Source organism: Anastrepha ludens, chromosome 3 (assembly GCF_028408465.1).
Source record: "Anastrepha ludens isolate Willacy chromosome 3, idAnaLude1.1, whole genome shotgun sequence".
NCBI lineage: Eukaryota > Metazoa > Arthropoda > Insecta > Diptera > Tephritidae > Anastrepha > Anastrepha ludens.
In genome coordinates this window covers 5,910,208-5,935,120 of record NC_071499.1, presented here as the reverse complement: position 1 = coordinate 5,935,120, position 24,913 = coordinate 5,910,208, and the positions used below count along the sequence as shown (strand labels likewise).

The 24,913-nt window shown below is 40.6% G+C and overlaps 1 protein-coding gene across 5 annotated transcripts in view; it reads left to right on the top strand.

The window, feature by feature from the left end:
• Nucleotides 1-24,230, top strand: part of LOC128856932 (dorsal-ventral patterning protein Sog) — a 168,488-nt gene extending 144,258 nt beyond the window's left edge. For all 5 annotated transcript variants that reach the window (XM_054092385.1, XM_054092386.1, XM_054092387.1 and 2 more), the window contains 3 exons: nucleotides 17,761-17,826; nucleotides 19,542-21,829; nucleotides 21,895-24,230. In XM_054092385.1, the coding sequence (XP_053948360.1) occupies nucleotides 17,761-17,826; nucleotides 19,542-21,829; nucleotides 21,895-22,173 (2,633 nt within the window). In that variant the 3' untranslated portion in view covers nucleotides 22,174-24,230. The remainder of the gene's footprint in view (nucleotides 1-17,760; nucleotides 17,827-19,541; nucleotides 21,830-21,894) is intronic.
• Nucleotides 24,231-24,913: the final 683 nt, after the last annotated feature.

Genomic DNA, 24,913 nt, shown 5'->3' with positions numbered 1-24,913 from the left:
TCAACAATTGGACCGTTTGAAGCTAGCGCTTGACCAGAATTAGGCAGAATTGGCCAACAGAAGAAGTGTTGTGTTCCATCAGTATAACGCAAGGCCACACACGTCTGTAGTACTCGCCAAAAACTCCGGAAGCTTGGCTGGAAAGTTTTAATGCATGCACTATATAGTCCGAACCTGGTCCGCACTAAGCGATTACCACCTTTTTCTCGCATTGCAAAACTTGCTGAACTTCCTTCGGAAGCGAGTACTTTTGTGAGAGAGGCATTATGAAGCCACCTTTAAAATGACAAAAATGTATGCAAAATAGTGCATATTTCACCCAAGTGGGACAATCCGAGACATTTTAAATAAAATTTTCCGTTTTACGCAAAAATAATGGATTTCTTTTCCCACAAACTAATATACGAAATTTGAGCAAATTTATTTATTATTTTTTCATTGTAAGGGCGGTGGGTGTGGTTATTAATCCATACCATTACCAAGCGACATTGGCATATCCCGTTTTTTACGGGAGTTATTATAAGCACGCGGACAAACAGACGGACATAGCTAAACCGATTTATCTCCTCGCGCATTTTAGAATGCACAGACGTTGCCGCTAGGATTTTATAAGCAACCGCAATGTGGAAAAAGTTGAAATGTTGTGAATGCCACGGGTGTAAATATATAAATATATGTATACAGTTATGTACTTATTTACCCACACATGTACATACATATATGTGGACTTTTCTTAATATCTATCAAAATTGTAGTGGCAGTTTTTTATTACACACATACAAACATACATATAAGTATTGAAAATTTCTTTCGGTCAGTTTTACTTCTAAAGCTTTTATTGGAATCACGCTGAATATTTTATTTTAAATATTGTAGTTTTTATGTGTATTACGCCTGATATAAAACTTAATGGCTATTTTGCGCATCTGTTCGTTTTGATTTTCGAATATTTTTAAAACCAAAATACACACAACTACCCCTGCCAAAAGTATTAAAAAAGTATCATGGAAAGCCAAAGCGCACGTTTTTCCTGCTAATTCTACTCATAACGCTTACGTACAAACGCTGCTTGCTGTTGTTGCTTGTCGCCTTCGAATACTGCGATAGTTTCATGTTGTTGTGCCTTTTAGTGTTTGGCGTCAGTCGTTTTGTTTTTAGGTGGCGCTCACATATATATTACAAAGGCAACAGCACTCATATAAAATTATGAACCCTTGTGACACGTACAGCGACATTTTTGCGCAAAGAATTTGAGCTGATTCACAAAAGACCATAAAACGCAAAAAGACAAACAGAGACACAACAAATAATAGTTTACAAGCAACCAGTGAAAATGAACAAACAGCCACCGAACGTTTGAAGCAGCTTTTGCTGTTGCTAGCGCTCAGTTAGCCACCTTTCGTGCCACACACCCCACAGCCATGCGACAACATAAAAAACAGCTAACCAACAGCGTAAACCGCTCACCGCTGAAGTCGAGTCACCCACTTGGCTGCCATTCGCACGGTCCATTTGTTATGCCATGCTTAGCTCAAGTCAATTTTTTTTTTAATTTTTTAAATTTTGCTTTTTGACATTTCTATACCCGCGCGCACTTGTGTCTAAGGGTATTATACATTTTTTTCACATAACGCTTGTATGTAACGGCATAAAGGAATCGAGCTAAATATAAACTTTAATATAGTCGATTCAGTCAAGTCAGTCCGTCCGCCCGTCTATCGTGCGCATGGTAACTCGAGCAAAACACTATATATTTAATGGAACTTGGTACTTTGATCCAGAAAATGGACGAATGTGGCTAATAACCACGCCCACCACATACAATATAAAGATAATTTCCACAATTTATATTTATATATTTTTCCCTTTTATATTTTTTTCATTTATTTTTTTATTAAATCGCTTATAAGTAAACCTCATCCTAATTGTAAATTTTTAACTCTTAATCTAAGCATAACTGCTTTTTGGCCATATTTATGTTATAAAGTTTGTTCGATTCCAAAAATGAACAACCTGCCCAAATTAAATTTTACCAAAATGTACGCGGGTATATTATATAATATACTGTTCGATCGGGACCGGATTTGTTCTTCCTTACTTGTTTGCTATTATCTTTGTTCTTGTGTCTTTCTGACTTTAAATAATTGTACAATGTAGCTTTTTATCTGTGTGACACCAAAGCTAAGCATCGAACAGATATACAGGAGATTAGCAGTGGCAACAACAGCAGCGAACAAGAATACCAATTTCATTGAAACGATGATTCAGTTCGACTAATTTTCTGCATGAATTGAATTCATAATTTGAATTTGAAGGCGTGTTCGAAATAGCTGCTCTGAAATAGCTGAGTAGCGAGCGGGCGTCTGAATACATGGCGTGAAAGAATGCGAAAAAACACCAATGAAGTGCGGCCGAAGCTAATGAACTGTCGAAAGATGGAAAGGATTGCTCATCCAAGTAGTTGCGCTCGAATTAGTTTTCTTCGTCTTCTACATTCCAATACACGATACACTCATGTGAATAAGAATTGCTATGAATAATCAAATGGAATGAGAAAAGTTTAAAATGAAATGGAAAAATAAATTAAAACGAAAATAATCATATGATCGTAATGAAATGATCGCATGATAGGGATTAATCGAGTCACGCAGCTGATGAGTGTAGCGGTGTGTTTTTGAAGATGTCTAAGAATAATTTAAAAGACATTTTACATTTCGAGTATATAGCTTACTGTCATATACTATCTATAGCATCTTGCATCTGTGTGATCTTGCCAAGAAGTGATCCAGCGCACCTGCTAAAGTAAAAGATCTTAGACCCTTGAATTGTGAAGAGATCACTTCTCCACTCTGCAAAATGGTAAAAAAAAGGCAAATCATGAGCATAGTAAAGCATCTGAACTGGACAATGGAATCGCCGTGTCATTGTCGTCCGATCAGTTATAAGTACAAATAGCGCTAAAGCTAACTAGAGAACAACAAAGTCGCGGAAGCCGATGAAGCCCTCAGCAGCTACTCAAATACGACGGTAAGGAGCTAGTCAGGAGCGCGCATCAACAACTTTGAAATTTAAGCATGCCCTGCGCAATAAGGCTAACTCTAAGCCATTAACCAAGTTGCCCTGGGAAAGAAATTGCGCATAAGGTTCTCTCAATCGAATTTTATGAGAAACTAAAGCATGTACTTGGATGCGCACTAGTACATCTACCATCGCCCAACTACTTATATACTTAATATAAATAATATAATATTCAAAAAACGACTATTAAAAAAATTGACACTTTCCGTTCCACATCCGTTTAACGACTTCAAAACCACTTTTGGCAGCATGAAGAAGAGCTGCCTGCAAGCCGTTATGTTTAATTCGAAACCTTATATGGCACGGCACTTCGATAGAATTTGGGAGCATTTCTCCGAGGCATTTGATACCAAAATGATGTTAATGTTGCAGAAAAGTGAGAGGCGCACAACTACAACTATACTGATTTGCAAATAATTTATGATTTTTTACCCAAGAAATAGATCGTGCGATTTCTGTGTAAAATTGGTCGCTGAGTCCGAAAATCCACATAATTTTTTCTGTCATTTAGTTTTCGAAATATCGCCGAAATGGAATGAATATTCAGAATTTGTTTTTATTCATTTCTGAATCCTAATATATCTGAAAAAGATTTAAGATATCTATAAGTCTTCTTTAATCTATTTTTAACAGTTCCTTCATCACATAGTAAGGAAGCTTCTGTTTTAATGTATGTTTTAATCCTTTCACCATGTTTCATAGCAAAGAAAATGACCGGATCTGATACAGTTTTTATGGCTAAATCCTTGTGCAGATCTGTACACCAAGCAGCTGTAACGGTTCCCCGGAAACGCTGTATAACAGCAATGTTGGCCTTTACGGAACATCCCCATAATTGAAGTCTATAGGTCCACACCAGTTTTAGCACTTGGTAGTAAATGGAAGCTTATTTTGAGTTTACAACTTAGAATTTCTGCCAATTTTATTTTTATGTGCTCTTTCCACTTAAGCTTTGCAACCAATGTTATGCCTATACAAGGATGATAGATTACTAGGTTTGCTATTTAGCTATGATGAAAAAGAAAAATGTGACGAAAAAGAAAATTTGACTGCCACGTCACTTGTGAATTCGGCAGCCGAATTCTGCACGATCATTTCTCTCGGCAAACCAGTCCTTATTCAGACAGCAACAAAGTGTTATTGGTTGATTTTTTTCGTACAACAATTTCAGTTTTTTTGTACACCCACCTCAAGTGACGTCAGCTCATCAGCTGATTCTGTCGAATTCGCTCAGAGCCGTATGACGGTCTGTTAAAGAGCTCGCCTTTGAAATCTTATCACCATGATGCCTAGATACTTAGCACTATTGGCATATGACTCTAACGCTGACAGAATATATACAGGTTGAACTACAACTTTCTTGTTCGTAAATCCACGTCAACTGATTTAACTTCATTCAATTTTACTTATATATTCCAATTTTCAGTCCATGTAACAACTTCGTCAAAGAATTTCTGCAATTTCATGATTGATAAGCTTCCGCTTAATCCAGCAGCTAAGATGCAAGTATCGTCGGCAAATGTAGCTACATACTTTGCAGTACCGGCAGGTCTGAGATATAGAGTAAGTATAGTATCGGTCGAGTGTATACTGCGTTAGTACTACGGCCGATATTTCTCTCATTTCTGAATGTGCCCGTTTTTGCTTTACTCTGAAGTAACTATTTGATACATACGTTTTCAGAATGTCCGTGAACTGTAATGGAAGTAGAGATTTTAGTTTATAAAGCAGTCTTTCGTGCCAAACGTGATCAAGTGCCTGGGCATGGGTTATTCTATGCATTTGATCGATTATAAAATACTTTTCCCCGAATCCAAATTGATGGAATGGTATAAGTCTCTGCATGTGATTATTGATTTCAAGCGTTTTGAGACCAGCTTTTGGAAAAGTTTGTTTCATTTACAACAGATTTTTTCCTGGTTTAGATATCATTCTTATTTCCGATCTTTTATATTTTATATTTAAGATTTGGGCAGTTTTCCTTGAAAAGGGAGAAAAGGCTTCACTTAGAAAAGGAGAAAAGGCTTCACAAAATAGGAAAGGGGAAGCCCAGAACTCAGCATTTTATATCGTAAATTAGCCACTTTGCTGTGAAAGAAAGCTAATACTTCCTCATTTCGGTCTTTCAGGCGTGCACTTTGGGAATTCATTAGAGTCTTTTGTGTATTGAGACGTTCTATCCTGCAGTCGCGCCACACAATTCATTGGCAACAAGTCATTTGCAACACAATTACAAACACCAAGCCAAGCGGCAAGCAGCAGCAAATGCAACTATGTATTGTTTTGTTTTTGGACTTTTTGGTGTTTGGTGCATCACAACTATTTGCCGTATACGCTCGCAAATGATGCGTAAATTTCGCACAAATTGACGGCGGCATAAAGTCACAACAAATTTGCCATCAAATGTCTTCCACATTCGAAAATATACATATGTATGTGCGTGTGTGTGTGTGTGTGTGGAGTGCGCTGTTGCGTGCATGTTTGGCATCTTCGCATAATGAACTGCTAAATTCCAAAGTAGCGCGCTGTTAAAAATAAATATAAGGCAACGGCAACGACAACGGCAACGGCAATAGCAATAGCAACAAGAATCACAAGCAAAGTGACAGCAACAACGACAGCCGGCAGCCACTTGTGTGGCATAAAATGCAGCAGTTAGTGGCGCAGTTTGCCGCACAGGCCATCGCTAACGCCACCACCCCTCCCACCATAAATTGGCAATTTCTTTGTACGTTGCTGCTGCTTTTGCTGCTGTTGCAATGCGTTGCTTTCATGTTTCAACTATGCGGCATCCGCCGTAACCTGAACATCATCATCGCAAACACCAACCGCAATCGTTGGCAGCAACAACAATGACTACAATAACAACGACAACATCATCATCACGCTCATAATTAAACTGGTTGGCTGCGCCCAATCGCTGGTTGACTGCCTGCCCGCCGGTCCATTCACTTGCCTACATGGCTGCCTGCTTGCGCTGTTGTGGCATGCAACATGCTGCGCACTCATTGTAACACATCATTAGTTTGCGTTCTGTGGTAATTTTTCTTGCTTTCGGTAAGCGGCAATGATCCAGTGATTTGCGTCCGACGGTGCACGGCAGTGGCCATTCCGGCGGTAACATCGACTGCAATTTTTATGTAATAATTATAAAACAGGGAAAGCGTTCATAGCAATAGACAGAGAAGCATAGGCAGGAGAAAGAGAGCGAATGAGAACGTGCGCACATGCGCGCACATACACACGCATTTCGAAAAGAAAGATGAGATGCCGTAGTGGCAGCAAAGCTGTGAAGATTAACTTGAACGACCTCCCGAGCTGTGTGTAGTTGCCACAACAAGCAAAATCAACCATCAACCATCAACAATAACAACAACAACAACAGAGGTTGTTGATGGCAGTTGTGCTGCCGCTCCTGCTGCTGTTGAAGCATGTCGCGGCGCAATCTGCCTATGCCACTTTTGTGGTAACCACAAAACCGAACCCACCCACCTTTGCTGTTGGTCGTTGATATTCCTGTTGCCAACTCTTGTCTTGTTTTTTTGTTCGTTTTGTGGTTTACTACATTTGTTGTGATTGCTGCTCACTTTGCGGATGCTTTGATGACACTTTGGCAGCGTTAAATAATTTTTCATTACGCAAAAACGTGTTTTCAATAAAATACCTTCGCTTCTTTGTATGTATAAATGTACTTATATATGTGTGTACAATATTGCAATACTATTGTAGCTTTCCAACTGGTGGCAACGTAACAGTTTATTTTATCAGATGAAATTGGAAATTATATATTTCCACTCCTAATTCTACAGACAATTTCAGTAACGGAACAGAACTGAGCTTAGAAGTTCATAATAGGCCTCTTCTATTCGACCAAGCCTTAGCAAGTGGCGGATAACTGAAGCAACTGGCATAAATAAACATATGTTGGTTGCACTGGAAGGGAGCTGCCAAAAATTAAATTTGTTGGGAAGCACTTACAGACTATTAGTAAGACCGCGTTCATACAGGGAAACTTTTGATGCTTCAACTCGTTGCTTGTGATGCTCTTCCTCTGTCGCACCCCTTGAGTTCTCGCTCTTCTCAATATTGTTGTTGGTTGTGGTTTAAAAACTAACCATTTGCAAGTTGTGTGAGCATGACACACACAAGAGAATTTGCAAAGTTGAAGCAACAAAATTTGATCTGTATGAACGCGGTCTTACTAATAAATGAAACTTGCCTAGTAGCAGAAAAGAGAGTTGACAGCATTGAATATACATAGTGAGTTATATCGTTTTATGAGGTATAACCAAGGACGATAGAATACAAGGTTGTGCCTTTTCGCTGTGTTGTCTCCCCATCCGCCAATGAATAGCGTCTCCTACACCTTTCCTATAGAGTTTCCACGTTCCATTTCCACACTTTCCTTTTACTCCCGTGTAATTCGCTTGATAAAATTCTCGCCGATTTTTGCCGTTAGCTCTGTCATTTATTATTATTGCCCTGTTGTTACTTGAAGTATTTTTTCTTTGCTACAATTTCACCGGCACGCCTTTTATACTATACACATGTGTATGTGTAGGTATTTGCATCGTACAAACAATCATCTACGAGCAGAACTCAAACGGCGTGGCAACGTTGCAACGTGCAACGCGCACTGGGTGTGTTAGAATAGCTGCACCCAGATAAATTAAATGGTGCATTTATACACACATACATATCCATGTATATAATATACACATGTATATATGCATGTGTGTATATGTGTTACTGGAATAGATTAGCACCGCAATGTTTAGTGCTCGCCACTCCACCGTTATTTCGACGTGAACGCAGGCACCCGTTACAAGCCTGCACCAAATTTTTGCACGTAGGAGGCCTACTTGAATATAATAAAATGATGCGATGTTGTTTACCAATCCGTGGCACCTCTCATTTTACTTACGTCCGTCGAGTAGCGCTTGGAATCTGCAACAACGAAGGAAGAAAGTAACAGTCAGAAAATGTTTGCAAATTACAATAAAGAAATTTATATTTTCTAATCTGCTGCTTCATTATCTGGTACGCGTCGAGCTTTTTGTGAAATTTTCACTTTTATGGTGCCACTTCGCTGTTCCCATCTTGCCACATTGCCGCTGCCATCGAACTTGCTTCCATAAAAATTACTGTCACTGCATCCTTCTTCTTCTCCTTTTTTTATTTTCTACTATTCATTTGGCAATTTTTTCTCGCATCTCGTTTTGAGTCAAAGTATGATACTGAAGCGATTTCGCCTAGCAACACACGTCGGCGTAAGTGGCTATAACAATAACCCTAAGCCACTGGTTTGTCTTGTTGTTGTTGCCACCCCGTTAAACGCTTGCTGCTTATTTGTTGTTTATTGCACGTCCTTGTTGGCCAAAGTTGGCAGTGGCACAACAACAGCGAAAATAACGACCACAGCATACAGCGAAGATGAATTGCAGATTTAAGTGCAGCAATGATGTTGCATGTTTTGCACCACCACAACAACAACAACAACAGCAGCAAGCAGTTAGGAGCAGCAGCAGCAGCAGCAGTTAACTTTAATAGCATTAGCAGCAATTACACCAACACCGCACGCTTTGGTGGAAGGCAACTTGGGGCAAGCAACTACATATAGCCATCGCTGCCACGAAAACGGCTCGTATTTAACTAGCATGCGAGGCCGCAGTGGCGAGATCACTAAGTTCATTTTTTTTTGTGTACAATATTTTTTGTATGTATAGTTTGCTATTTCTATGAAAATTCCACTATGGTCAGTCATTTTTCATTGCGCTTGCTGCTCTCGCTATGTTTCTCCACTACATTTTTCTTATTCTCCTATCGCCCAGTTACAGGCTGTCTGCTCGTCTGAGTTTCGCTTAGCATTACTTTCATATGCGTGATTTTTGCTGTCGCTGCTGCATCGATAGACTAGGCTAGTTGTTTTTTGTTTTTTTTTTTTGTTTTTGGTTATTCGTCCTGAATATAATTAACTGCATTGTATTTTATTTGCCATACCATAATTGTGGTTGCTACTGCTCCTACTGCCGCAACACTTGATCATCAACACAATTGCTTCGTTAAAGTCGCCCATCTTTGGTTAGAAGGAATGTCAGGCCTCTGCGAAATACCAAGCGGAGCAAGCTGGAATGCAAGCTGAGAGCAACGGAGAAAATACCCTTTCATACCAGATCTAGTTGCATAAATGCGACACAAATAGCAAAAGCAAAACTAAATTATAACAACAACTACATACAAAGGGCGAAGAGAATAGTGAGTCGCAACAATGTAATCAACCACAATATCAGCAAAAGTGAGGGGAAAAGCAGGGAGCTATATTTTTTAATGTTTTCTCTCTTAATTTTTGGACTTTATTACATGCGTACACATATACCACACTTTAATTTATATGTCAATATGTGTGTGGACACACATACATATAAAATTCTATGTGTATTTTTATTGCCGACATGGCTGCGACAACCACAAAATTATTGTGAGCATCCTATTTGTGGGCCATATTGTGCTGGTATGCATACCAACACAGCAAATACCATTTAAAGCAACAATAGCAATGTTCGCAACATCGCAACACGCCAACCAGTCCATCAACCACCTTACCATCTTCAGCAACACGCCATGCGCTATGATTGTCCGTTCTCGCACAGTGTACTAACAAAATTAGTTATTGCAACTAAAAAAAAAATAAAATAATCACAACAAGCAAATATAAAATAAAAGAGCCAACACAGCAGCTGCACTCCTTCTTTAGACGTAGCACAGCCAACATTGCCTATTTCTCCATTTGTTCTTCAAATGCATAGATGCGTGTGTTGGCTTGTTCCAGCGCTCGCACTTGCTGCTGACCATTTCGACTGCAACTCTTACTTGAACGGCATATCCACATTTTTATCAACGTCATCATCAGCAGCATAGAACCTTAAACAGCGCCAATGTCGCACAAACTCCAACTCATTGTCATCGTTCTCGTCGTAGCCGTCGTTGCCGTCGTCATCGCTATTGCCGCCTTCACCTTATACATAGCTGTTGTCTTCGCTCACGTCCCATTGTTAATTTATGCAGTTTAATGGTATTTTTATAATGACATAACTCGAGCATTTTAACGCTTATTAAATTATCTCATTTAACTGAGCGCTGCAATGCGCTGCCATACGCTGCTTAACATCATCACCAACCGACCAACCGACAACAGCCAACCACGTTTGCGAGGATGCTCTACGAAAAAGGCTCTGCTGTGACGGACGTCTCTTTAGCGCACTTAGTGGCTCAAGTTGTTGCTTTTGTTTTTTCCCCTTTTTTCTGTTTTTCCCCTTTTTTTCGTATGTGATACGCAGTTCGGCCAGCGATCGGAGCGATAAAAAGCAAATGCAGCACAGCGGGCGGTAAGACAATTTTCGATCGGCTGGTAGATAAATTAACACTAAAAAGTGATACAACAAAAAATAAAATTAACCAAAAAAGTAAGCAAAAGAGAAGGAAATCGAGCGAAGATGGAGTGTATAAGTAATCGTTGCATGGACTGTGGAGCGACAAAGTATGCATATGCATGTGTGCATGAGAAGCACCAAGAAGAAGTTCGTCATGAAACATTTCCATGAGAAAGCGCGCAGCAATAAATTTGAAATAGCTTTTTACAAACATAACAGAACAAAAAAGTTGACGGCAGTCTTGCGCTAATATGCTGCTGGACCGAACATTTGTTCGAAGAAAGTGAGAAAGTAGAAGAATCGAATGCAAAAGGCTCTGATGCTAAAGTGAAGAGCATCCATCCCAACCAACTACGAAAAAGCTCGAATTCAATGTAAAAATCATATAAAATTAAAGGAGTTGTAAAATAGCCACACCGCAAAATAGTCAAAGGGATCTATTTTTTTCACAATTTGGAAGAGTTGTTTCGGTATTAAATGATTCAAGACAACTTGCCAAACTTTACTGAACAGAAATGTTAACGTTATTAACATTCTCAGTTAGTTCCCTCTTTCAGGCTGAACTGATGGCAATAATGAAAGCCGTGGCACTGGTACAATGTGATGCGATACCTGGAGTTGATATCCACATTTTCACTGTTAGCCAGGCGGCGATGAAATCCCTCACAAAACAGTCGACAACGACGACTCTTAACGAGATGGCAGAGTCATTTCATCTAATAATAACATGGGTTCCTGGCCATTGTGATATTGCAGAGCCGATGAACTAGCGGTACCAAATTGACAGATTAGTACATACAATACAATACAATACTATAGTTATACCCTTGCAAACATGTAAACTACGTGTCCGCGAGGAAATTGTAAGAGTAGCGAATGAAAGATGGCGTAACGAAGCCACTTGCAAAATCGCCCGACAGCTGTGGCCGACTCTCAATGCTAAACGCTCGGAACTTCTACTAAGAGGAGATAAGCACAGTCTTAACACACCAATTTCAGTTATTACGGGACACTGCCTAACCGGTAGGCTCTGTCGAAATTAAGGATCTTACAAAATTTTTGAAAAGTACACATTGGTTTTAGGAAGTATAAGGGCTAGTTCCCCACGCGGCATCACAATGGGCCATGAGCCTCAGTGTGTCCTACAGAGCACAACCGCTTCAACCTAACCTAACCTAGTTCTTTCAAATTCCATAGTTATCGATATCGATAGTTCTCTTGCAGCTAAAAAAAAACCCCGATACATCCAAGTTTGACATGCAGGATGTCGAAAAACATCACTGCATAGAAAATGTCTGTGTTTTATTTCGATGTATCGAGTTTTTTCTAATCGTGCCATAAACGGTCGATCGATCGATAATTTTTTCTTGGCCTACATTGACATTAGTTTTACATAATAAAAAAATTAAAATGGAAGCTGTGTACAATAAAATTTGATGGGTCACTTAAGTTATGTGCACAAGACAACGTTTTTATCTCCTTATAAAAATGATCTTTAACAAATTGCAATGCATTGAAGTTCGATAAAAACCGGGCGTGTGCATCGATGCTTAAAGTATAAAAAAATTGTAATAATTGGCGCGTACACTTCGTACACTTAGGTGTTTGGCCGAGCTCCTCCTCCTTTTTGTGACGTGCGTCTTGAGGTTGTTGCACAAATGGAGGAACCTACAGTTTTAAGCCCACTCTGAACGGTAAATATTTTTTATGAAGAGAATTTGTATCCGCTCAAATATTGGCACTCCAGCATGAATCTTTTAAGATGTTACAACAATAACAAAGTTATTCAGAACGCAATCAATTTGCATACGCAAGTCAAGTTCGTTTCACAACACGCATGAGAATTGTAAAGATTAGGGCAGACAAATGAAAGGAAAGCGTATAATGCGCTTAACTGAAACGATAAGAGACAAACTTTAAATAGCTTGCAGCGCGTACTTTCTATTAAATATTTCATAAACTTGCTGAAAATTTAGCTCATGTGCGCGAATGAAATAAGTAAGAGAATAGTGCAGCAATCTTCAGAGTTGGGCAATTTGGACTATCACTAAATTGCACTACCAATAATTTTTAGTGGTAGTTAAATAAGGCTTTCATTATCGGTAAATAAAGCCGCGGGCGCCGACGGTTGGATGAAAGCATGCCTCCCGATTGGAATTTATGTGTGCTCTGCCCAATCCATAAGAAGGGTAATCCTGCAATCTGTGCCAATTACCGCGGGATTAGTCTTCTAAATATCGCCTATAAGGTTCTAGCGAGCGTTGAGGTAGATGAAAAATTTGAAAAGAGAAAATTAGTAAAATTAGAGTAGTGGTCGTCGATTCGATGAAAATGAGTACTCTCTAGCGGTTCATGACATTTCACTAAACTCTTTGCACTTTTTGGCCACTGTACGCCCAATAGTCTGCGCACATTCCAAAACATAGTCCTGTTGGTATAATAGCTGTTGCTTGCCGTAAGTGTAAGAATCAAAATGGAAATCAGGCTCACACACATACATACACACATTTGTATGTGCCTGCATGCACTGAAAGCAAAGGCTATAATAATCATAAAATCAGGATAAAAACGCTGCGCTTGCGTGGGAAATTGTAAAAAAGGAACAAACCTAAATTGTTCAAAAATAGAACGCAAAGATAGAGTGTGGCTGCGTGCACAAAGATGTACGGGCATGCGCAAGAGCAAGCGTTGAGGCTGCGGAGGTTGCAATCACCGGCTTTAATTTGGCGCTGATGCTCTCAATGTTTATGAATTACATAAATTTGAGCTGCGTTGTCTGATCGCTTGATCAGCAAGCGCCACATTTAGATACAAATAAAAAACAGCAAATTATGGAGAACCAACAGCGACCTACACACACACACACACACACATTGGTGCAAGAAATTGTTGCCTTTACAAAAAAGTCTACCTACTTAAAAAATTCCGATTATTATACCCCACGCCAGCAGTCGTAGCTTGTCCTTAGCCATGATAAGTTGCGGTTACAGCGGAATGAAAGGGCACCAGGAGCGGTAAATCTTTACAAACTTCTTCCTTGGTAGCCGGTTTATTTGTGGTGTATGTCTTGACGTTTTTCCAGATATAGAGGGGCCTACAGTTTAAAGCCGCCTGCGAATGGCAGATGGTTCTTTATGGGGAGCTGTTTCATGACAGAAATACACTCGGAGGTTGGTCATTGCCTGCCGAGGGGCGACCGCTTTTAGAAACGCTTTTTCTCTCATTTCGTGTTTCATGCCCGGAGTTTCGAGCCTGGGCACAACCGAATGGTAGTCATGCACCAACCCATTCAACTACGGCGGCCGCCCTTAGTATTCATACAAATATTTATGTAGAAAGAATCAGCAGCTAATACTAAAGAGCTTTGATTCACAGTAGAAGTGTAATTGACATAAAAATGTTCAAAAAAAAATTAAACTCTTCTAACTGCCTTAATCGCCTCTCGATTCCAATGAACTGCGGCAGCATAAAACATGCAACTATTGAGATGAAATATGTAAAACCCGTGTCATTCATATTTATTGTTACGTACCATACATACCGGACTTGCCTTTCCGCATCAACTATTTCAAACATTCCAAAGAACGGGAATTTCAAATAGTGGGAATTTTTTTATTCCCGTTTCCATTCATTTTAATTTATTTAGGTTTATTTTTTTTAGTTGGGCAGCAGTGACATTCCATTCCCCTTTCAATTCACATAAATTTATACAATACACACATACATACACAGATCCAAGTAAACATTCCAAACACTTGAATGAATTATAGTAAATTGCCTGGTCAATCTTTAAAGGAATTCGATTTTTAGCCGGCGATATTCAAAAACGTACGGAAATATCTACGAATAACCGAAAGAGCAAAAAACCGACACCAAATCCCTGACAACGCTTCATTAATCTGAAGGAATGAAAAAACTTAATTCATTTTTTAGTTTGTATGAGTACAGCATAAGCCGAAAAATGCAAGACAAAAAATGTCTATAAGTACATAATAAAGGCACTAAAATTCCCAAAGAAATGGCTTAGCAACAGTCAGTCCGAAGCTCAGCACGAACTCGAAAATCAAAAGAAATGGCAAAAGCAATAAGCACAGCAACAAAAAGGCGGCAGTGACATGACCAGTGACAGTAACACTCGCAACGACACCGGCTTTGACACGGTCACAGAAATGTCTTTGATCCCATCAAAAAAGTCATGAATTTTCGCCGTCCGATCTTTGGTTTGACGGGTTGCTCCTTGTATTCTGGTTGGCTGGGGCTGCCGCTACTCTGCCGTGGTAGCGCCATCGACACTACAAAAATAAGCAACACCTTCGACAATCAGCCGGACCAACGAGCAACGGGCTGCAATAGCAGCGCCAAAAACGTGTTTGTCTGTCTGTCGGTGTGCCGTCCTCCAGCCGCCTGTCAAATTCAAAAGAAAAAGGTATTAAGATCAAACGATAAGATCAATGTTGCTACGGAGCGAAGCGCTATTAACAGCGACAGTCAGAGTAACAAAAGGAACAACAACAATATGTGAACACCAACGAGGGCAGTCAGTCCCGAAAAATGGAAGTAAACAAAATTCAAGACCGATGCAAAGGTATACTTAAACGGACATAACAACAAGCAGTAATGTTCCTTAAAAAAAGAAACAAAAAGGGAATTGAGGTTTTAAGAATGGAGAACGAAAAATGAGGTATAAAATCAAACAAAAACACAACGGGTATTCCTTCCTGTTCAACGTTCAGCATGCTCAATAAAATGCTATACAAGGTGTCAGATTTGTCGCCCTTCATTACCACTGCCGACTACAATAACAACAACAACAACAACGCAAACACGAATAAAGATAACAATGCTCACAACTGGCATACAATCAGCACCAGCACCAACAGCAGCAGCAGCACAGCTTAAAATGAAAAAAACGTGGTAACTGCAAACCGCCACCGACAAAAAAATTCTTCAGAATTGACGCAGTTAAATGGATGGAACAACATGCCGCCATGTAGACTTAAGGCTGAGCGAGGCAAAGCGGCGTTATCGCCGTCGCAACAAAGCTGGAGCCACCGCCAAGGTTGTTTGCGCGACTGACTGGCCGCGGTCGTCGGCGGCACGCAAGGGAGTGCGTTTAATCAGGCGTATACGATCGCGCGCGCCCAGCCACGTCGTTGGAATGCATAAAAATTGGACGTTGGTAGAATTCTTGTGGCTCAGTGCCCCTCGCGCGCATAAGCAACAACGAAATTGCCGCATTGCCGCATTGCCTTGCCAGTCCAGTCGCGATTGGAATTGACTTTTTTGGCCTTTGTCGCGGCGGTGGTGGCGACGACGACCAGTTGCCTTATTGGCACCCACTGCAATGCCGTTCTCAACTCAACTCATTGTCAGATCGACGCGAGCGATCACAAATGACCTGCAGCTTATTTTAATCATGGTACGCCTGATACTTTACTGTAAAATATGCAACAGCGACTACACGAAAAAAAACACGAAAAAAATTGAACGATTTCAGAAAATATACGATACTAAAAATTGCATTACTGCGGCCAAGTATAGAATGCTGAATGCGTTAACGGCCCATCGTTAGGACCAACCTCAATACCGAGTGTCAGTCAATCTCTCAACTAGACAGCCAGTCAAACCATTCAGTGGGCTACCAGCGACCTAAAGGACCTCAAATGCCAGAGGCAACGACGTTAAGGTTTGCTGCGACCAACGTAGAGGTTGTTTGGCGGCGTGATTTGCAATCAGCGATAAGCCCCACAATGGGTGCTATGTAGCATTTTATTTTGCCTCGTACTCGTACTCGTACTAAATATGCGTCACGATCAGTTATTTACCTATCAGTGCAATTCATCCAACACCGAAACACTTCTTACGGCGGACATGGCACGGCAACAAGCGCGTCCAGCCTGCGTGGCAGACGAGGTGGCAGACAAAGCGGCGTGCCAGTAATCGTTTGGATGGAATTTGGTTAATGCTGCAATTGTTGTGATGTCTGTTGTTGTTGTTCTTCGCACTATCATACAACGTCATTAAGTCTACGATGCGTTCATTCAAGCATTTCCACGTACTGTCCCTCACCGGTTTCCTGCTGTTGCATTTCTTTTTTGGAAGCCGCTGGGCCTCACGTAGCGCACCAAATTACACACAATAACCACACTAATTTCCTTCACTTGTTTACCTGCCTTTATCCACTTCCTTCCTCGCCACTGCGAGCCGGGATGGGAACAGCCAGTGAGCAGAAAATAAGAAAATAATTGGAAGAATTTCCACACACACACACGCAATTGATTAGTATTGCAATACTCAAATAAGCGCCCTAACAAATATGTACATACATACCCATATGCATGCATACATACACACATACATACAACCTCACATGCATACATACATACACATACATAGACACATTAAAGCGGATTTATATGAATTTTCTTAGTTTTTACGTGCGGATGCGCCTTGTGTATGTATGCTTGTGTGTGTGTGTGTGTTTATTTGAATTGGGCGCAACTGTTTCCTATTGTTTTGGCTCTTTCGTTGATCACTGTGCTGTTGTTTACTGTCAATAGCAATCTGCAAATTCATTTTTGTAATGTTGGCTTCCTACGTCTTCTCACCTACAACAGGCTGCGTGTTATGCCATTTGAATGCAAGTGGTTGAGCGCAAATGGGTGCTACTTAGCCAACTCTATTCCTCTGTACAGCTGTTTGCCCAATTGTGTCTGGTTGCATACTTACGTTAATTCCCAGAGTTACGATTCTTCCAACCTTGCCGTTACGCACACACACACATACGTAGGTGTAGCACGCATGCATATTCATGAATGCACGACAACACAAATCTCTTTCTAAATGTCCTCTTCTACTCATATGCGCGCATACTAAGCGATAAATATTCGACTTAAGCTTCGGACGTGACATGGGTTTGTGATCATTGTTTTTCGACATGCGCATATAGGCGTACATAAATACTTATGCATACAAGCAGAATTGCCACGCCGACGCATCGCACACCCAACGCACAATCCCAACGCTTACGCATTATTTATCCGATTTACGTTTCATTCATAATTTTACTTTTTGCATTTGGTTGCCGTCACGCAGCGGTCCTCAGACTAGTTAGCCAATTTTACGATTTCCAATTTGGTGTAAACCCAAATTCTATTTAACTGCTGACAGTTTCGTAATTTGTCTAATCTTTTAATACCTTTTGTTAATTTATCTGTCTCATATTTCATTATTTTCTTAATTCTCATTGCAGATACGGACGTATCCTTGGATGTACCTGCCCCGGTTAATATTGAAGAGGAGGAGCGCAATATGAAACGTAATTATTGTTTTCTTTTATTCTTATTTGGTTAACATGAGTTTGGGCGAAAAAAATCCATTTTTGCGCAAATGGCTTGAAACTGTTTTATGATCGATCTTTAGCTCCTGGGCGATGCTACGACTAAACCAAAATTGCACGTAATTTGCTGTTACAATATGGGCACCATAAACACCTATTCAATTTCAGCGGCATTGTACCTGGCTTGCATTTTCGCCTTTATCAAAGAAAACAGTACCGAATTTTCTCTTGTTTTTTTTTGTCGGCACAACTAGTAAGTACAGAACTCAGACACAATTACTCGGGTTTCCTTTTTTAATTTTCTTTAAATCTACCGACCTCCGAAGAAATCTGAGTAGGTCATGTGGTACCAAGGAACCAAGGTGGTCGCTTCTTAGCACATCAGCGCCAAAGACCTCAAGCCTGATTCGAGCGAAGGCCGTCTCATCCTCCTCTCCGCGTGCTAGGCAGATCGCACTATCTCAGGTGCCTACATTTTCCATGTGATTCTATGGGCGGAAAGTGGCCCGTCATCAGTCCAACCAGTCCCTTCTGCTTAATGACAGGAGGATCTGCGACAGTCGGTCGGAAGTGCAGGCAACATAAGTTTTGTGCATCTGCAGCCTCTGTCAGCCTGCCAACTTTGCTTGTGGGTTGAAGTAACCCATTTGCCAACCGTGGTTTTAATCGTTGCAGAAGGGAGTGACAGAACTTGATACGGGCCAAAGAAGTTGGCCTCAGAGCCCATCCTAGCTAAAGAGTCAGAGCTGTCGTTAGCCGCGATACCCACGTGTCCCGGCAACCATGTGAGCATCAGGATATTATGTCTACCGACATAGTTCAGCCTGAATTTACAGAACTCAACTACTCTTAAAGTGGTTTTTAGGGCTGTCTAAGGCCATAAGAGCAGCTTTGCTGTCGCTGCAGCCACATACAGATCGGCCTCTCCACCTGTTTTCCACAACAAAGTTCATTGCTACTTGAATAGCATACACCTCTTGAATAACAATGTGTAGTTTTTCCCGCTGGATTCCTCGTAGACCCCAGAGCCGGAGCCGTGCTCGGTCCTGAAGCCATCCGTTAAAATGCGAAAACAGTGTTTGCCGGGCTTATTTTTAGAGTTTGACCACAATTGAGCCTCTGGCAGCACCACACTGTATCTTTTTTCAAGTACGACTTCTGATGGCATGGAGCCAAGGGGCATGGAGAGGATCGTTGGACCGAAGTCCATGATTTCTCTGTTGTACAATACCGGACAGGAGTCGTATCAATACCCATTGTGTTTCAGCCTACAGGTGGTCGTCAAGGCCTTTCCAGTGCAACAGATGGCCACAGTGCATTGTAGTCTCGATAAGGTCCTCCTGACTCCCACGAGAGAGAGTCATCCAGACCACCATGCATAGGTGATAATAGGTCTTATCATAGCTGTATAGATCCATAGGATCTTACTAGGAGGAAGTCTTTGTTTACTCCTATTGTTAACTCCCTGTAACTCACAACTGAGAGGAACAAACAAAAACAGCATACCAATTTTTTTTAATGTGAAATATCACCTTGACAACGATCATAAACTTTACATTATTTGATCGTTACTTTACGAAATATCGTTCACTACAGCCATCTACCAAGAAAACAATGGATTTCTTTTTCCGCAAACTAATTTTGCTAATTCGCTTACTAACGAATATTCTAAACGGTTTATTCATTGCTTATAGATTTCGCGGCTCTACTCACCGGCAGAACATCACTTTTCTTGAAAGGAGAAGAGATGAAGGCTATGTATGCGACAAGCACCTACAATCCGCAAAATATCGTTGCCACAGGCCGTTTCTTGTTCCATAAGAAAAACCTCTATTACTCTTTCTACATCTCGTCGAAAACTAATCGCCCACGTACCATTCAATTTGTCAATGATGGTGGCACCATACTGGAGGAGCATCAGCTGCAGACCCCACTCTCCGATACACAGAGCGTGTATCAGAATGCGACTGGTAAGATCTGTGGCGTTTGGCGTCGTGTTCCTCGTGACTATAAACGACTGCTGCGTGACGAACGCTTGCACGTTGTTTTGCTGTGGGGTAAGAAGGATCAGATTGACCTCGCGCTTGGTGGAAACATTGCCAAATATACCGCTTTGCAAACGGAGTTATTCAGTTCACTATTAGAGCCTGCACCCGGCCCGAAACCCGCTCTTTTAAACGGCGCTGGTGGCACAGCTATCATCTCGACAAGCAGCGGTGCCGCTGCCTCCGTTCATTTCACACTCGTCTTTAATGGCGTATTTGGTTCTGACGAATATTTAGATAGTCCGATTAATGTGCGCGTTGAGTCACCCGACCGCAAAGAAATCGTTTTAGATGAAGTGCAAAAGGTGCGCAAACCTTCGGCTGAGATCAATATTTTGGAAATTTCTTCACCCATCTCCATACCAATGCTGCGTTTGATGTCACGTGGCAAGCTGCTATTGACAATAGAATCGAAGAAGAACCCTCACCTACGTATACAGGGTCACATTGTTACACGCGCCACCTGTGAACTCTTCCAGACTTTGCTTACACCACACAACGCGGAGTCTAGAACAAAGAGTAGCGGCTTATCTTGGGTCTTTCTCAATAACGACGGCTCGCTTTCATACAACATAGAAACGGATCACATCAGCATCAAGGACCGTCCCGAAATCAATCTAATGGAAGACTTGGGTAAGCGCAGAACTATGCTGGACAACCTTACACCAACATTCAATTTCAATCAAGCCATTGGCACCATCGATAAATTGAGTCCAAAAGCAATTGAATCTTTGTATGCCGGTGACTTAGGGGTCAATATTGCGATCGAGAAGGAACCAAGTCTCATACGCGGTCACTTTGTACCCCGCCCCGTTGCAGATGCGCGCGATTCTGCTGAGCCAATTCTACTAAAACGCGTCGAGAATTCTACAAGTGCACCGGCACACGCTATGGGCATGGCTTGGTTGGCCATCGATAACGAATGTAGCCTTCATTACGAGATCACCGTGAATGGGTTCCAGTACAATCCACAGGATTTGCAAATATATCTCGAAGAAAAGCCAATTGAAGCCATCGGCGCTCCAGTGACACGCAAATTACTTGAAGAATTCTCCGGCTCCTACGTGGAGGGTTATGTGCTAGGCATGCCTTCACTTGACCTCGTTAAATTAGAAAATAACGTATGCTACCTGGAGATCCATTCAAAAGAGAATAGTGAGCTCTTATTGCGTGGCAAATTAAAATCTACAAAGGTTCCCTCTCACTGTCTTCCCCTTCACACGGATAACAATGTGCCGAATTCAGCCGTGCCAGGAGACCACGGTGACAACAATCTGATTGGGCCAGATGCCAAGTGCTTCCATTCAGGTCGCTTCTATGACGAGTCCGAGCAATGGCGTAACGCAAATGATGTTTGCCAAATGTGCGCCTGCCAAAGCGGTCAACCCACTTGTGAGCCAATCAAATGCCCAGCAATGCAGTGTAAACCTAGCGAAGAGCTAATACGGCGAGAGGGCGAATGTTGCTCCATGTGCGTGGCGAAAAATGTCGTCGATGAAACGGCGAGTACAGCTGAACAAACCGCACGCGGTTGTCGCTTGGGTGATCAATTCCACTTGGCCGGCACCGTTTGGCACCCGTTCTTGCCACCGAACGGCTTTGACACGTGCACCACCTGCACCTGCGATGTGCTTACTCTGGAAGTGCGTTGCCCACGCATTGTTTGCCCGATGCTACGCTGTTCAGACAAAGTCGCCTACCGCCCAGACAAAAAGGCTTGTTGCAAAGTGTGCCCCGAAAGCAAGCCATCGCGTGTCGACAAAGTCTTAAACCCCAACATATTACAAGATCAAGGCATACGTGTGACATACCCGGCAGAAGACATCATCAGCCAGGGCGGCTGTAAGGTATTGAATAAGGTCTACGAGAACGGACAGGAATGGCATCCCATTTTGGCATCACACGGAGAACAGAAATGCATTAAATGCCGCTGCAAGGTAAATTAAGAAACTATTTATTAATAATTTAAATACTTTAATTTTTCATTATTTTTTCTTTGTAGGATTCGAAAGTGAATTGCGATCGCAAACGTTGTTCTCGTTCCATCTGCCAGCAGACGCGCATTTCGGCGAAGCGAAAATTGTATGAGAAATCCGGCATTGGCGAGCCGAACATCGACGAGTGCTGCTCCACGCAGTGCCGACGCTCGCGCCGCCACCACAGACGCGTGCACCAGGACCACACAAGCGCCGCTGACGACCGGCAGCAGAGGCAGCAATCGAAGCGAGCGCAACAACAAGCCAATTTGAACCGCAGCGGCAGCAACAGCCATAGCAGCTGAACACCAAACTCGAGTCGCTTGCTTACACATATACCTATATATATACACTTAATCGCGCTAGTATCACAGAAAAGAAATGAATAACAAAACCACGATTTTCTTCTAAAGAAAATATACGCTTTTTGTAACTTTATTGAAAACAGAACTGAAAACGAATGTAGCGAAGCAATGAAAACCATGAATAGTAGCACTGAAAAAGAAAAACGAAAAGGAGAACGAATGTTTGCAAACTAAGCCGCTAGTGAGAGTATTTACTAAAAAATTGGAGAAAAACAATTTTTTGTATTGTATTAAAGTAAAGTTAACACAATATAGTCCAGCAGTGAAAATGAAAATGCAAATGGAAAAATGTTATAGTGCGCCAGTTGGAGAGGCCAAAGTTATACGTGTATAATTATTTTGGGGAAGCGTTTGTGGCAGCTATTAAAAAATATATAAGTACCAGTGCAGTTGCTTCAGGCTTTCAATTCTAACGAATGCTGAATTTGAGCAAAAAACAAACAAAAAATACTTCAAAAATCTGTAGCTTTTGAAAACTCGCTTCCAAATGTCGTGAAAAGCTGCGCTGAATTTTAAAGTGAAATTCTCTTAAAATAGATTAAGAACGATGAATCGAATAATTATTGAGGATTTTATGCAATGCGAAAGCAGCTAGTTAGAGACAGAGAGCACAAGAGCGGCAGAGAGGTAAAGAGAGAGACAGTGCAAGAATGAGAAACACATCCCAATTGTTTCGACTGATTGACTGAATGGCATAGAATAAGTAAAAGAACTTACAAAAATATTACAAAAAAAAAATAAAATATATATATATTTGTTTTTTATATTCATTAAATATGTACTAATATTAAACGCATAAACTGATGCAAGGACATACGTGCATATGTTCGTATACACACACATACACATGCATATATGTACATATATATTTGGAGACCCCCACTGCTCGTGCCTTTAAACAATTTTCCAATTTACACTGAAATCGTTTGCTAACATTTATCGCCAATACAAATGTTTCATAGCACTTTGTAGTATTTTTATTGCAGTGTTGCTTGGAGTTTTCACGTTTTAACTTCTCGCGAGAATAACGGCTCACATTAGGCACTCATTGACGGGTTGTGGACAACTGGTTGGAGTTGGTTGGAGAAGGCAACTATTGAGTAACTTCATTCAACAATACGTGCATATGTATGTGTGTCCCTTATAAATGCAGCGGAATATGCAGCGTGGACGCTTAATGAAGCACTTCGCACACAACGACACACGCCCACTCACATACACATTACATACAACACATGCGCACACACGCACACACACACAAAAGCTCACTCATTATTATTATTTACTCGTACAACTGACCATTAGCGCATTTTCACCTTATAACTGTATTAATATTTTATTATAATGTTTATTATTATTACCATAATTGTATATTATTTTTAAAAATCTTTATTTAAAAAAAATGTGTTTAGTATCATTATTTTTGTGTAAAAGCGAAACGAAAAAAAATCAAATGCAAATTTTTACCTAAAATTAGGTTTAGCTGTTTTGCCTTAGGTTATAGTTTATTTTTGGTTGACTTTTTTATCATAAAAACAATTGCAAATATGCCTAAAGCAAAGTCTATAAATGTAAAAAACGTGAAACTAATCCTTTATGTTGAGTGAACATTTTCCCTGCTTTGCCTTTGCCAAAGTTTTGTTGAAAATTTTCATTCAAATTTACGAATTGTCTACACACATGTACACATTTTTACATAAAATTGAATCTGCATATGTAATTCTTATATAAAAAAATCGCTGTTTTATGCCTCTAATTTTACAAACGCATAAAGTGTGCAAATGTTCTTTCTACTGTTGTATTATAATTTGAGCCTATAGATAGTTGCAACTGAAAAATCGATTATTATTTATTTACAAAATGACTTTACAAAATTACACATAGTATACTGAAAACAAAAATTAAAAAAATACACAAAAAAATAAAATAAAGAAAATAATTTATAAAAATAAATATTGCAAAATAAAATTTCTAAACAAAACAAACAAAAAACAGGAACCCTGAAAAAATCCACAAATAACGACTTTTTCTTTTATCAATGAAAGAGTTTTTAGATTAGAATTATCTTCTTCTTGCTTAGCATGACAACTCTGGGTGGACTGCTTCCGCAAAAATTGTCCTTATATTCCACGTTGAAAGTCTGAAATCATTGGCCTTTAACTTTTGCGTTGATCTGCATTGTTGAGTTCGATTATCAATCCGAGGCTATTTTTCCGGTTTCGCGACAATTAGTTTCGGGTAGGATGTTGTTGGCTTCGAGACCCCGGACGTTGTTCACCTTGCTTTGTTTTTTCCCCTTATTCTCCACGCGATGATGGTCTACCCCATCTCGAGTAAAGCTTAACAGCACCACCAACGTGAAGAAAAAGCAAGGAGATCGATAGTGAGACGTGAGAAGCATCCCTTCGTAGGATTAGCTATCAAGTTGCACATCACCACCCTTTCACTTCCGTGGATTAGAATTATATCGGGTGTTTTTTAGCTGCATGAGAACTGTCGATATCGATAACTATGGTTTGCCAGCTGAGAATAGCGAACTGTGTTGACATTTCCAATTAGTAAAGGTGATGGCTTTATGCAGGCTGTGATAACTGTCAAAAATGAATAGAATATCTCTGAAATATAGTATATGAGAGGTAACCAAATGGCACTTTGCTTGAAGCGCTTGAAGTACGGCGTA